The sequence below is a fragment of the Triticum aestivum genome, chromosome 7A, assembly GCF_018294505.1.
Source record: "Triticum aestivum cultivar Chinese Spring chromosome 7A, IWGSC CS RefSeq v2.1, whole genome shotgun sequence".
Classification (NCBI taxonomy): Eukaryota; Viridiplantae; Streptophyta; class Magnoliopsida; order Poales; family Poaceae; genus Triticum; species Triticum aestivum.
The window spans coordinates 39,809,604-39,823,186 of NC_057812.1; the positions used below are offsets into that span (position 1 = coordinate 39,809,604).

The following is a 13,583-nucleotide window of genomic DNA, read 5'->3' on the forward strand; positions in this document are numbered from 1 at the left end:
TGTAGATCTAGTACCTGCTAAAGAAAGCAACAAGAAGAAGAAAATCTGGAAAAAGATCCGTATGGTCAATGGGATAACCAGGACTCAAACTCCACTCATCAACAACAACAGGCAGGCACAATAACCACTAGACGGAGCTCAGCTTGACGACCAATATCACCAACGAGCACTATTTGAGCCTTCTTCTAGTACAACATTAACATATACTATTATATACCTAATATAAATAATAAGAAAAGGAACGTAAAATTTGAAAAGGGACACAATTTTTTTAAACGGCGAATTTTGAAAAGAAAAATCAAAGGTTCATACAATATGAACAAAGTTCATCGAATATAAAAAAACATCAAATTTGAAAAAAGCTTACGAATTTGAAAAAAAAGTTCATCTCCTTTTAAAAATATCATCAAATTTGAAAAAGTTCATCATAACTGAAAAAAGTTCATCGATTTTGAAAAAAAATCAAACTTGAAAATAGTTCATAAAATTTGAAAACAATTTCATTGATTTTGGAAAGAGTTCATCGAATTTGAAAAAATAGTTCATCTGTTTTGAAAAAAGTTCACCAAAATTTTAAAAAGATGATTAATTTGAAAATATTCATAAAAAGAAAAAAATATCCAATTTTGAAAAAAAAATGTGAATTGTGAAAATTAAAATTATAGAAAAAATCAGAAATTTGAAGAATGTTCATAAGATTTAAAAGAAGTTCATGAATTTGAAAAGTACATGATTTTTTTCAAAAAGGAAAAAGAAAAAATAGAAAAGCAACAGAAAAGAAAAAACCAGGCCCAAAGCAAACCGAAAAAGAAAAAGAAAAACAGAAAACAACTGTGTTTGGTTAACATTAAAGATAAATAAAAAACAAACTAGGTACAAACATGACGCTAGTCCACTTGATAACTGCCTTTGCTACTGAAATTGTAGATTTGCGGTTCGAATCCCATCACTCACAATTTCAGTTTCGCAATTTAGAAACTCGGAAAAAAAGAAAGTAGGCCGGCCCAGCTCGCTAGAGGAGATGTGTGGTTGAGAGGGCGCTAGTAAAATAGCCAAATAGGGATTGCCACATGCAACTACAACCACTACAAAAAAACATGCAATCACATGGATCCAAACCACACACTGCACACCGCCGTGTTGACATTCTCAAAAAATTAACACCCGTGTTGACAACGGTAGTCGTCTTTTCTTCTTTTTGAAAAGAAGGTTAAAGCCCTGGCCTCTGCATCAGTTGATGCATACAACCATCTTTATTAATTATTTCACAAAGGTCTGACAAGAACATACATCAAGCCATCCGAAGTCATCACTCATATCTATAAACTCGATAATGTTGAGTGCTTTCAAGTCTCAACCCCCCCCCCCCCCTCCCCATATGTAAAACGCGCAAAACGCCGCCATCGGCTCGGTTTTCACCGGCAACTCTGTCTCCCTAACTCGCAGTCGGGACTAGATGGCGGATTTGAAGATCCGACCACCCAGCCTCAGGTTGACCATCTTTGGCGAAGGAGGTGACCACCACCGCCACGCCCAGGGCCGGAGCCCCAACGTCCTCGTGTTGCGGGTCGATCCTAGGGGCAACATGCCGTTGATGGAACGTGGGGTCAGCCGAAGCCCATCTGGGCCCAGATCCAAGCCGCGGCCGTTGGACCCGTCGCCGTACGCCGCCACCGCCCCGCATCACTGACGTAGATTCGGTCGGTGCGGACCGCCGCCACCCTGACCGAAGCGTTGGCCGAGGAGAAACGCCGCCGCCGCCGTTGCAGCACACAGGCTTTGCCTGCGACGCCCCCGACGGTGGCGGCGGGAGGAGGGGGTGCGCTGGAGACTGGAGTGTAAGGTAGGCGGCTGGCGGGGGCGCTACGATGCGGCGCGGCGGTGCCGCATGGGAGCGGGTAGGGTTAGGAGATAGATTGGGATTAGTCTCTGCCTTTCCGCCTGACGTGCTGACTTGTTCCTCTACAGTGGTAGTCGTGGCTCCTTCATAGTGCCAAGCTGCCATTACAGTTTGGAGCTGAATAATTCCATGTGTATCCTCGGCTACGTAGACGAAGCACCAGCACTCGATCCAAGGACACCTCGCTGAAAATCTAGTGGTATATGTATAGGGGAGAGAAGAGGTGATAGAGGCCATTATTCATACAAGCGTAGCATGTTTTTCTTTTTGCGACTAATATAAGTGTAGCATATGGTAGTTGAATATTTTACATGCCCATGGTAAGAACTATTAAAGATCAGAGGTAGTTTGTAATGTAGCATGTCAATTTTCACATTTTACGAGCATGGCATTTATAAATTTATGTTTTCTCTGTTTTTTTATGAGAAAATGTCTATTATTTTGTTCGTAATGGTCTTTTTTATGTATACGGTGGCAGTTTTAAAGTTTGGCATTATTACACCTTTTCTTTTATAGTTTAGCTGGGCATTTTTGGTCAATCGGGGGTCACCCTGGCCCACGCCCTCCCTCTAGCGAACGATCAGAAACGACCGCCAGAAGCTACTCCCCCGGCGGAACGAGAATAGAAATGTAGTCTGGCTGTGCTCCGGTCCCCCAGAGATCGTTGAAGTTTGTAGGGAGGATTGTAGGGTTGACCGGTTGATCCTGAGTAATACAAGTCTTCTACCGCCAAAAGAAAACTTGGTTTATAAGTAGCTCTGTAGTCTGTACAACATGCGGCTTTAGTTAGATGCAAAGTTTTTTTTTTGCGAGGGAAAAAAAAAGGCATCAGCATGATAAGATAGGAAGTTTCAGTAATTCATCCACACACTTTGAATTTACTTCTCCATTTATTTCACCTGTTAATTCATGAATATATGTGAGCAGACACGAAAACAAACTGACGAGAGAAGAACCAAGCAAATGTCGGAATTAGAGGGCACGGGGAAAGCATCAATATTGAACCACCCAGTCTATTGGCCTGCAGTAAACACCCTTTTTTCTTCTGAATTTTCACCTGACTCTTTTCATTCAAAAAGGGGCAGACCCCAGGACCTCCCTCGCCAGAGCACAGCATCATCTCGTAGAAGGCTTTGAGAGTGAGGTTCAGAGAGTGCGTCGATTCTCTGATGCAGTCAGGAAACTAAGGAGTCAGGCCATCTGAACAACGGATGAACACGCCGATCGTACGGTGTGATCAAACGAAGAAAGAATTACTAGTCACGTGCGCAGCGGGAACAGGAGCATATCGCGATTCATCAGCGATCAATGGCACACGATGGTCTCGAAGCAGTCGATCCCATCGAACTCCGGCGCGAACCGCGGCCGTGGTGACTGCGATTTCACGTTGCCCGGCTGCTGCTCTGTTTCCGCCGGCAGACCGCCCTGCTTCCTCTGTTTCCCTTCTGCTCCAGCTAGGTCGTGCTCCTGCAGCTTCCTTCCCCGCCAGGACAGCCGAGCCCAGCTGCCGCCGAGGGGACGTCCGCCGGCGACGCGCTCACCTTGTCCTGCAGCAGCTCCGGTGGCCGGTGCTTTCCTGCACGCGCACGCTCTCTGACTTTTCTTCAATCAATCAATTGGTTTTGCTTGCTTGCTCGGGTTGGTGAAGGGAGAGAGGGTTGGAGGAAGCTTTGGGCATGGCGGTTTTTGCGAATATTCGTGGACGCACGCGGTGGCGTGGTGGAGCTTGGCACGTGTTTATCTTCTTTTTCTCCTTCTCTGTCGTGCTTGCGTGTCCAAGACTTGGTGTGTTCGATCATGGTTCTGGCACGTGGACAGTGATGTTCTTCAAGTGGACATGGTTTAGTTCTAGTCTTTTAAAAGTAAAAGTATTGATCACACAAAGAGCACATGAATTGGTCTCTGTATCTTGTAGAGATTTATAATATTATGCTTGCTAGTCAGTTGTGATCCAGAGCAAAGCGAAAACGGAAGTTTAAAATATTGAGAGGTTGTTGCAAACACGGTAATAAAGTGCAAGAGTTTAAATTATAGAGTGTGAACCGTAAGAAACGGTTGTTGGAATCAAGCGTTCCCGGGGAGTCTGAATTCCCTACTAGTATCTGTCTAACGTGACCGATGCCTAAAACATAATTTAAGGTCAGATTCCTATGCCATTTTATATGTCTTTTCAAGTGGGCAAAGCCAAGTACAGATACATGCATACATACACCAGCCTCGTATCTTGTATGCCTCTACCATTCATCCCCACGTATCTTGCACCAGCCACGTGCATAAATGTTTCATCCAAGTGTGTCAACAAAAAGAAGAAGAAATCATTCAATCGTAGTTGTTTCGTGTTCGGGTGTATCCTTGGTTTCACCCTATATAAAGACCATATAGCTGAAATGGTTTATTTTTCTACTTTGCCGGCACGTTTAGGCATGGGCCAAGGCACATGTACGATTATACCCGCAGAAAACCAAATTCACTCATGCCTCTGCCTTTCAAAATCACTCTTTGCATTGGTTTTCATCCCCAAAATGTCGACAACATCTCAACCTTGTCGCCTCCAATAATAACGTTAAACTAATGCCACAAGGCCTAGCTATAGCACATGTCTGAGATGTGCTCATGTTGTCTTGGATCTCCATCCCCCGATCTTTTCATTATTTGCCCAGGCTCACCCTTAGGGCTATCATGGCGTCGGTATTCTATAGTGAATCTATCGCCAGAGGAGACTAACTGGGAAAAAGGAGAAAGCGCTACCCGACCAGTCGTCGCAGAATCAACAAGCCACGCCACCCCTCACAAAACACGCGAAGAAGAAGAACCCACAAGTGTCAACACCCCCAACAACGAACAAACCTGTTTGCCCCCTTCCCCAGCAGCAAAATAACCCACACACATGGACACGTAGGAAGCTCATATCTAGTGCTTAAGGAATCAAAGTGACCTTATAGCGCATACTGAGTCGTGATCCATCAAGTTCATTCGATCATTCACTTGTTGGGTCTGTTGGATTTTTTATTTTTTTTGCTTGTTTCTTTACTACATGCAGGCTCAAGAAAAAAAAAGCAGCTACCTTTTTTTGATAGTATTGAAATAGTTAGTGCAATAAAAATCACGGATCTAAGAAATATGTTTGTGGATTTTAAAAATGTTCTCATTTTTTAATTAATATGTTCACAAACTTAAAAACTTTTCATGAATTTAGAAAATGTTTACGAATTGAAAAAAGTTCATGCAATTGAGAAAAGTATTCCAAATATTAAAAATGTGAACTAATTTCGGAGTATTCAATAATTTTCATAAAGATTCATGCTTTTTAAAAATTGTTAGCGAATGTAAAATATACATTTTAAAAAATTGAGAAATGTACATGATTTTATAAAATGTTTGCTAATTGAAAACATCATGAATTTATTTACAATAAAAGAAAGAAGACATGAAAAATAACGAAAGAAAAATTTAATAACGAAATTTAATAACGAAAGAAAAGGGGTGGAGAAAAATGAAAAATAAAAATGAAGGAAGACATGAAAAAACAAACAAAAAAGAAAAAAAACATGCAAAATCAGTAGATAAAAAACAGAAAAAGAAAAGAAAAACTGGGCAAAGGAAATTCCTAGAATGTTACCAAAACCACTATAACCACCTTCTACGTTCTTGTTTAATTATATGAGCCGGACAGTTCAGAAGCGCACAGAAAAGCAACTATTTGTCTTCCGAAGAGGCTTAGATACAGCCCACAATGGAAAAGTATTAACTCCTTGACATGTGGGGTTATAATTGAAAAAGAGCATGGATGCATCTCTTCTAGGGATTTTAGAGTAGTACATACTAGCATATCAAAACTGTGTTTAGTATTTAACCGGTTGTCAAAACTTGTTATCTCTCATCAAAACGATAGATCTAACGCTAAGAGAGTAACGATATTGTTGATACGTCTTCAATATATTTATAATTTTTGATTGCTCAATGCTATATTATCTATTGTTTTGGACATTATTAGACTTTATTATACACTTTTATATTATTTTTGAGACTAACCTATTAACCGGAGGGTCCAACCCAGAATTGTTTTTTTTTTGCCTATTTTGGGGTTTCAAAGAAAAGGAATATCAAATGGAATCCAAACGGAATGAAGCCTTCAGGAACGTGATTTTCTCACCGAACATGATTCAGGAGACTTGGACCCTACGTCAAGCAACCAATAGGGAGGCCACGAGGTAGGGGCGCGCCTACCCCCCTCCCCCTCCCAGGCGCGCCCTCCACCCTCGTGGTCCCCCTGTTGCTCCACCGATATACTTCTTCCTCCTATATATACCTATGTACCCCCAAACGGTCAGATACGGAGCCAAAACCCTAATTCCACCGCCGTAACTTTCTGTATCCACGAGATCCCATCTTGGGGCCTCTTCCGGAGCTCCACCGGAGGGGGCATCGATCACGGAGGGCTTCTACATCAACACCATAGCCTCTCCGATGAAGTGTGAGTAGTTTACCTCAGACCTACGGGTCCATAGTTATTAGCTAGATGGCTTCTTCTCTCTTTTTAAATCTTAATACAAAGTTCTCCCCCTCTCTTGTGGATATCTATTCGATGTAATCTTCTTTTGCGGTGTGTTTGTTGAGACCGATGAATTGTGGGTTTATGATCAAGTTTATCTATGAACAATATTTGAATCTTCTCTGAATTCTTTTATGTATGATTGATTATCTTTGCAAGTCTCTTTGAATTATCAGTTTGGTTTGGCCTACTAGATTGATCTTTCTTGCAATGGGAGAAGTGCTTAGCTTTGGGTTCAATCTTGCGGTGTCCTCTCCAAGTGACAGTAGGGGCAGCAAGGCACGTACTGTATTGTTGCCATCGAGGAACAAGATGGGGTTTTTATCATATTGCATGAATTTATCCCTCTACATCATGTCATCTTGCTTAAGGTGTTACTATGTTCTTATGAACTTAATACTCTAGATGCATGCTGGATAGCGGTCGATGTGTGGAGTAATAGTAGTAGATGCAAAATCATTTCGGTCTACTTGTCTTGGACATGATGCCTATATATATGATCATACCTAGATATTCTCATAACTATGCTCAATTCTGTCAATTGCTCAAAGTAATTAGTTCACCCACCGTAAAATACTTATACTCTTGAGAGAAGCCACTAGTGAAACCTATGGCCCCCAGGTCTATCTTCATCATATTAATCTTCCAATACTTAGTTACTTTCATTGCCTTTTATTTTTACTTTGCATCTTTATTATAAAAATACCAAAAATATTATCTTATCATATTTATCAGATCTCACTCTCGTAAGTGACCGTGTAGGGATTGACAACCCCTATTCGTGTTGGTTGCGAGGATTTATTTGTTTTATGCAGGTACGAGGGACTCGCGCGTAGCCTCCTACTGGATTGATACCTTGGTTCTCCAAAACCGAGGGAAATACTTACGCTACTTTGCTGCATCACTCTTTCCTCTTCAAGGGAAAACCAACGCAGTGCTCAAGAGGTAGCAATTGCACCAATGATTATCTGATGAATTTTTATGAGTATGAACAAAGCAAGATAATTCTTGCACGAGAAGATAAGGTACATGAATTCCACTAATTCCTTCATTAATCAATATACTAAAAGGTTAGTGTATTCATCGGCAACACATTTTATTTTATTCTTGGAAGATGAAACATTTGCCGACTCAGTAGAAGCCTAGCTTTATTATATTCAAACCTTAACTAATAAGATTCTCATGTTGATCAAGCACTAGCTCGTGGTAGTGGCCAACACGGTAGACAATATCATATAGCCAAAATATAAGTTTTAACTAGTTGAGAAGGAACCACTTTTCTGATAAAGTGTTTCAAAACTTCTCTCGGTACCAAGCGATTTGAAGTTGCTAATTTTAAGTTGTTGAACTGAAACGTCTCGGTCACTAAAAGTCGGCCAAGAGTGAATGAAGAGCCACCGCAGTGGACTTGGCATTCTCACAAAGGTGCCGAAGGCGGAAGGTCGAGGCAGCAACTTTCCTTGTAGCCATGTCATGAGCACTAGGGAACCGCATTAGCCCATCAACAAAGGGATTGCACACATCCTGATGCAAGAGAACCACATTCGCACAGTCATCACCGCAGTCGGCATCCACCCAATTACCAAGATCCCGAGTCGTGGTCCCTCGTATGGTGGATATAATGCTTCTCGTGGGCCTACCCTTATGGATATCCCCGACGTAGTCAAAATATAAATTCAAACTAGTTGAGAAGGAACCGGTTTTTTAACTCAAAAACTATCTCAAAACTTGTCCCGGTACCAAGCATTTTGAAAGTGTTGATTTCAAAAGTTGTTGAACTCAAACATCTACGAAAAGTAACTGCATTGGGCACTTACCAAGATCCCCGAGTAAGGTGATAGCTGCTGACGCTTGGGCACAATAATGCTGTGACATGCATGCTCATAGTCGAGGAGCTACGAAACGTGACCGTGCACCCACAGAACGCGGCTGCCGAAGGCCATATTACGGAGGATCGGGCCGAGGCATCTCTCAACATTGACAGTCCATTAACAGTTGGACATATGAGCCTTGCGACCTATGGAAAACTTACAAGACTGAGTGGCTAAATACCCAATGTTGCTCATGTTCTGATGTCTCCAATTCCCGTTTCCATAGGTTATTTTTCTCACCTCCCCCTTTGTTCATGTGTGGTCATTGCCTATATGAACAAAACAACTGGCTTGCTATCTACTTTGGCGAAGTTGGAGCGGTATATGTACAAGGGAGAGGTGGGAGGCCATCATTCACCCCAAGTATAACCTGTTGGTTGAATATTCATTGTATATCCATAATATGAATGGCCATGGGCATTGAATTTCTATGCCTAGAAGGAAAAATTGCATCGCATACGCCATAATACCATAGGATACTTGTGTTAGTAGGTCGTGTAAGCAGGGCAAATGAAACGAATACGGAGAAAGCAGGCCCATCCTTATACGGTGCAGCCATCATGGCGGGGCCATTCGACTGTGCAGCAATGGCTCCTTCACAGTAACAAGCTACTATACCATTAGCTCAATAATTCGTTCGGTGCGCACTGGTGACCACGGAGTAGCAAGCGGCTCCAATCCAAGGAAGGGACACTTACTACTACGGAACAAAATGGCGACGCCCATCGACCATCATGGCGCTCCGTTGTTGATGCCGCACAGCACAGAGCACGCCCACCTGCTCACGAGACCCGTGATGAATGCCCATGGCCGGTCCATGCCAAGCTTGTGTACTCCCTGCCTGTGATCATTTCCATCTCGGAGCGCATTGTCATTTGCGGCCTCGTCTCCAATAATTGTACTCCTCCCAATGTTCTGCTACATGTTTCAAATATGCTACTAGTAATAATGCCAATCAAATTTGAACGAACCCGAGCGGGGAAGGAAATGGACAAAATGTCATCAAATTTGAACATCCAAAACATTGTCCGCACGCAGGCATACCAACCATGAGCCAGCCACTGGGCTCACCGGATCGGACCACCATGCTTCTTCGGCTCACTGACTCTATACAAGAGAGAGGAAACGCTCCCATGGCCGGCCATGGATGTCCCGAGGAAGGAATCCAATGCCGGAGGAAGGAGGAACACTACTACCGCTAGCGCTACGCTAGATGCGGCGAGGGTGCGGCGGCGGTGAGACGAAAGAGACGCTAGTGCTAGTGCTGGTCGAGCGCGTTGGGGCCGGAGCAGTAGCTGCGGTAGGGGTCCCAGACCCACTGCACCAGGAACCTGCGCCCGCCGACGCCGTTGAGGTTGTAGGAGGCGCCGGACCTGCCGTCGGTGAGCAGCTGGCCGGTGTAGGCGCCGCCGCCGCCGGTGCCGTAGATGCCCTCGCAGAGGTCGGCGATCTCGGTGGGGAAGGAGGGGTCCCCGCCGGCGTACCACGCGTTGGCCAGCGGGTTGGACGCCATCTCGGCCAGCTCGTGCGCGATGACGCTCACCATGCCGTCCACCCCCGGGTCGCCGTTGGGTGGCGCCTCGGGCCGGCGCCCCGGCACGTAGGCCGGGATGGCGAACGGGTAGGCGCACACCTCCGGGCACCGCCCCGCCGAGTTGCCCACCCACGCGTAGGGGAGCGTGTACCCGACCACGGACGGGAAGGTGAAGTAGTGGAAGCCGCACACCTGCCCGCAGAAGTTCTCCACGCGCACCTCCGGCGACGTGAGCACCAGGTACACCCCCCCGGCGTCCACGGGCAGCGGCCTGGTGCGCGCGGTCACCGCGTCCTTGACAACGGTCTGGATGTCCATCCGGGACAGCGAGGCCCCCCGCGACATCCGCGCGTCGCACTTCTCCTGGCCGAGCGCCACCACGGCCGACACGTTCGCCGTGGTCTGGTCCGTGTAGAGCCGGACGGTGCGCCACCAGTCCGCCACCGACGGCGACGGGACGGCGCCCTCCTTCTCCCCGGAGGCCTGCGGCGAGAGGGAGCGCAGGAAGGCGCGGATGGTGCGCTTCTGCTCGGCGGGCCAGGCGCCGTACCAGATCGGGTGGACGGTGATGTCGGCGGCGAGGACGGGGCCCATGTGGTACTCGAGCTTGACGAAGTCGGACGACCCCTCGAACTTCTTGGACGCGCCGAGGCCGGCCAGGGCGCCGCTGGCGTCGCGCGGCGGCCACGGGCGCCACGCCACGGCGAGCGGCGCCGCCGCGAGGGCGAGGACGAACACGAGGACGGCGCCGCGGTGCGGCATCTCGGCTGGCTTCGAGGGGAATGTCGCCTGGTTTACTTTACCGGAGGTTCTTGGCCGGGGATGCTTTATAGAGGGTGGGGAACGGTGGTGGTGAGAGTCTGAAATCCATGGAGTGAGAGTGAGAGTGTGGAGTGGAGTGGAGTGGAGAGGAAGACACGGGACAGTGCTAGCTCTTGGCTCGGCACTTTTGGGGTTTCTTTGGCCCTCGGCGCGGCTTTGGTTTTGTCTGTGGATTAAGAAGAAGGGGAACGTGGGGTGTTCCTGCTAATAATCTATACTGCTCATTAACATTCATTCTACTGCCTCCGAATCTACCTGACAAGTTGAGTACTAGTAAGAGCATCTCCAATAGCATGTGTATATTTGGATGTCTATATATTTATATAGACAATGGTTTAAAAAGATTCTCTCATATACACTTCCAGTTTTGCATTAGAATGTCTATATACAGGAACCATGACAGGTGGGCCGTCGCTGAGAAGAAGAAGAAATCATGACTGCAACTGAGTTTAGACAATGCCTTCACATTGTCCAGACGTGGATATTGTCGAGGTCGATTTAGAGGATGTGTATATTTAGACGACTATATAGATAAGCTGTTGAACACCTGTTTTGAGGTCACGTCGTGAAAAACGAGTATAGATATTCATATAGACAAGCTATTAGAGATGCTCTAAGAAAGATTGCCGTGGGTAATGGGCGCATGGGCTAGTGGAAAAATAGAGCTTTACGGTCTTCTCCGGGGGTAGTTTCGCAGTAAAGTCAGTGAGGAGAGTGAAAGCATTTGGCTCTCTTTTTTTTACATGAATGATTGTGGCACTGCATTTGTACTGCTGCCAGTCAAGTGGGAAGGCCGGAAGCGCATATGGATTCCTTGTGCTTTACGGCCGCACCACATGTTGCCTCTCCACGGAACAAAAGACAGTACTCCTATATTGCCCCAAGAAAAAAGGGGGGAACAAAAGGAGTGACGCGTCAAAATTTGAACTTTTTAGTTAAAAAAAGTCTAAGAAGAATTGTACAGGTGAACAACGATGTTATGCGTATGTGTGTAAAATTTCATAATGAAATACCTTGAAATGCAATCTGTACGGAAAATATAAAATTCATGGCCTTGAGAATGGATAGTATCATGTATTAAAAAGCCCAAGATTTGGTTTTTCTACACAACCCTCATTTAAACATATTTTGTTCTTGAAAATTTACATACTTGTGTATTATGCCTCTATGTATATCTATATTTTTAAGATTTTTTTTATATATAAAAATATGAATTTTGGTAAATTTTAAATTTATAAAAAGGCTTTCATGGATCTCCGCCTCCAAAAGGGATTAAGTGGATCCCTTCCTGTGTACTCGCTCAAAATGATTGTTCTCTATCTATAGTTCATGGCATATTAGAAGTATAAGATGCTCTGTTGTAATCCTTACCGACAAAAAAATATTGCAGTCAGGTTGATAATAGTCGAGTGACATTACTTCTTCGGTCCGAACTAAGAGCATTTACAACCGGCCGCCTCAAACCGGTCTCAAATGCTCGGGTGGACAGCCCGTTCACTAACCGGTTACAAAAATGTAGCCTAGACGGGCGCCTCAAACGCCAGGGTTGACCGGCACCCCTTTTGTCCAACCCGAATATGGGGCGGATATGCGGGCGCCTAGGCGCCGTCAGGCACGTCGGACACGTAGAACTGATGATGGGGTCCCACACGAAATCACACGGATACCTCGCGGTCCGATGAACGGCTCCTCTATCGTCGCGGTGTGAACGATGTGTGGCACCGCTCGCTCTGGCTCGTCGCTCCACGCCAAATTCGGCTATTTAAGCCGGCCGACGTCCCCCAACCCTAGCCCATCCAACTCCTTCCTCTCTGCTCCGCCAGCCGAGCCCGTCCACCTCCTCTCCCTCGCTCCCGCACACTCTCTGGCATCGCCATGGTCCGGCAGAAGATCATCACGTAAGCTATGCTCACGCCGGAGCGTCGGAGGCATATCGTCGAGCTGCCTCCGGACTCGCCGGAGCCAGAGAAGGAGGATGGAGAGCAGCTGCCGGAGCTGATGGAGGTCACGGATTCGGAGGAGGACGAGGCGGAGCAGCCTGCTGCGGGTTCAACATGGAGGAGGCAGAGGCGGAGTTCAATGTCGCCAAACAACGGAGATGGCGGAGTAGTAGAACATCATGTAGTCCATCCAGTATGAGGCTTATGTGGAGGCCAACCGATAGTTCCCCCAACAGGAGCGGGCGGCGACCGACGCGCTCTTCGCGAAACTCAGTGCGAGATAGAGGAGGAGGTCGGAGCTGCAGCTGTCGCCCATGTACCCAGTGCCGGGCACGAAGATGGTCGTGAAGGAAATATGCCCTAGAGGCAATAATAATGTTATTATTTTATTTCCTTATATCATGATAAATGTTTATTATTCATGCTAGAATTGTATTATCCGGAAACATAATACTTGTGTGAATACATAGACAAACCAAACGTCACCGGAAGTTGAGATACCGACGATCGAATCTCGGGCAAGGTATTGAGATACCAACGATCGAATCTCGGGCAAGTAACATACCGATGGCAAAGGGAACAACGTATGTTGTTATGCGGTCTGACCGATAAAGATCTTCGTAGAATATGTAGGAGCCAATATGAGCATCCAGGTTCCGCTATTGGTTATTGACCGGAGAAGTGTCTCGGTCATGTCTACATTGTTCTCGAACCCGTAGGGTCCGCACGCTTAAGGTTCCGATGATAGTTATATTATGAGTTTATGAGTTTTGATGTACCGAAGTTAGTTCGGAGTCCCGGATGTGATCACGGACATAACGAGGAGTCTCGAAATGGTCGAGACATAAAGATTGATATATTGGACAACTATATTCGGACACCGGAAGTGTTCCGGGTGATTTCGGACAAAATCGGAGAGCCGGAGGGTTACCGGAACCCCCCCCGGAAGAAGTAATGGGCCATA

General features: G+C 45.9%; 1 protein-coding gene across 1 annotated transcript; it reads right to left on the bottom strand.

The window, feature by feature from the left end:
- Nucleotides 1-9,303: 9,303 nt before the first annotated feature.
- On the bottom strand, nucleotides 9,304-10,810 carry LOC123150119 (protein EXORDIUM-like 3). Its single transcript, XM_044569920.1, has one exon. It carries the CDS (start codon nucleotides 10,617-10,619, stop codon nucleotides 9,582-9,584), a length of 1,038 nt encoding a protein of 345 aa, XP_044425855.1. The 5' UTR covers nucleotides 10,620-10,810; the 3' UTR covers nucleotides 9,304-9,581.
- Between the last annotated feature and the right edge of the window lie 2,773 nt (nucleotides 10,811-13,583).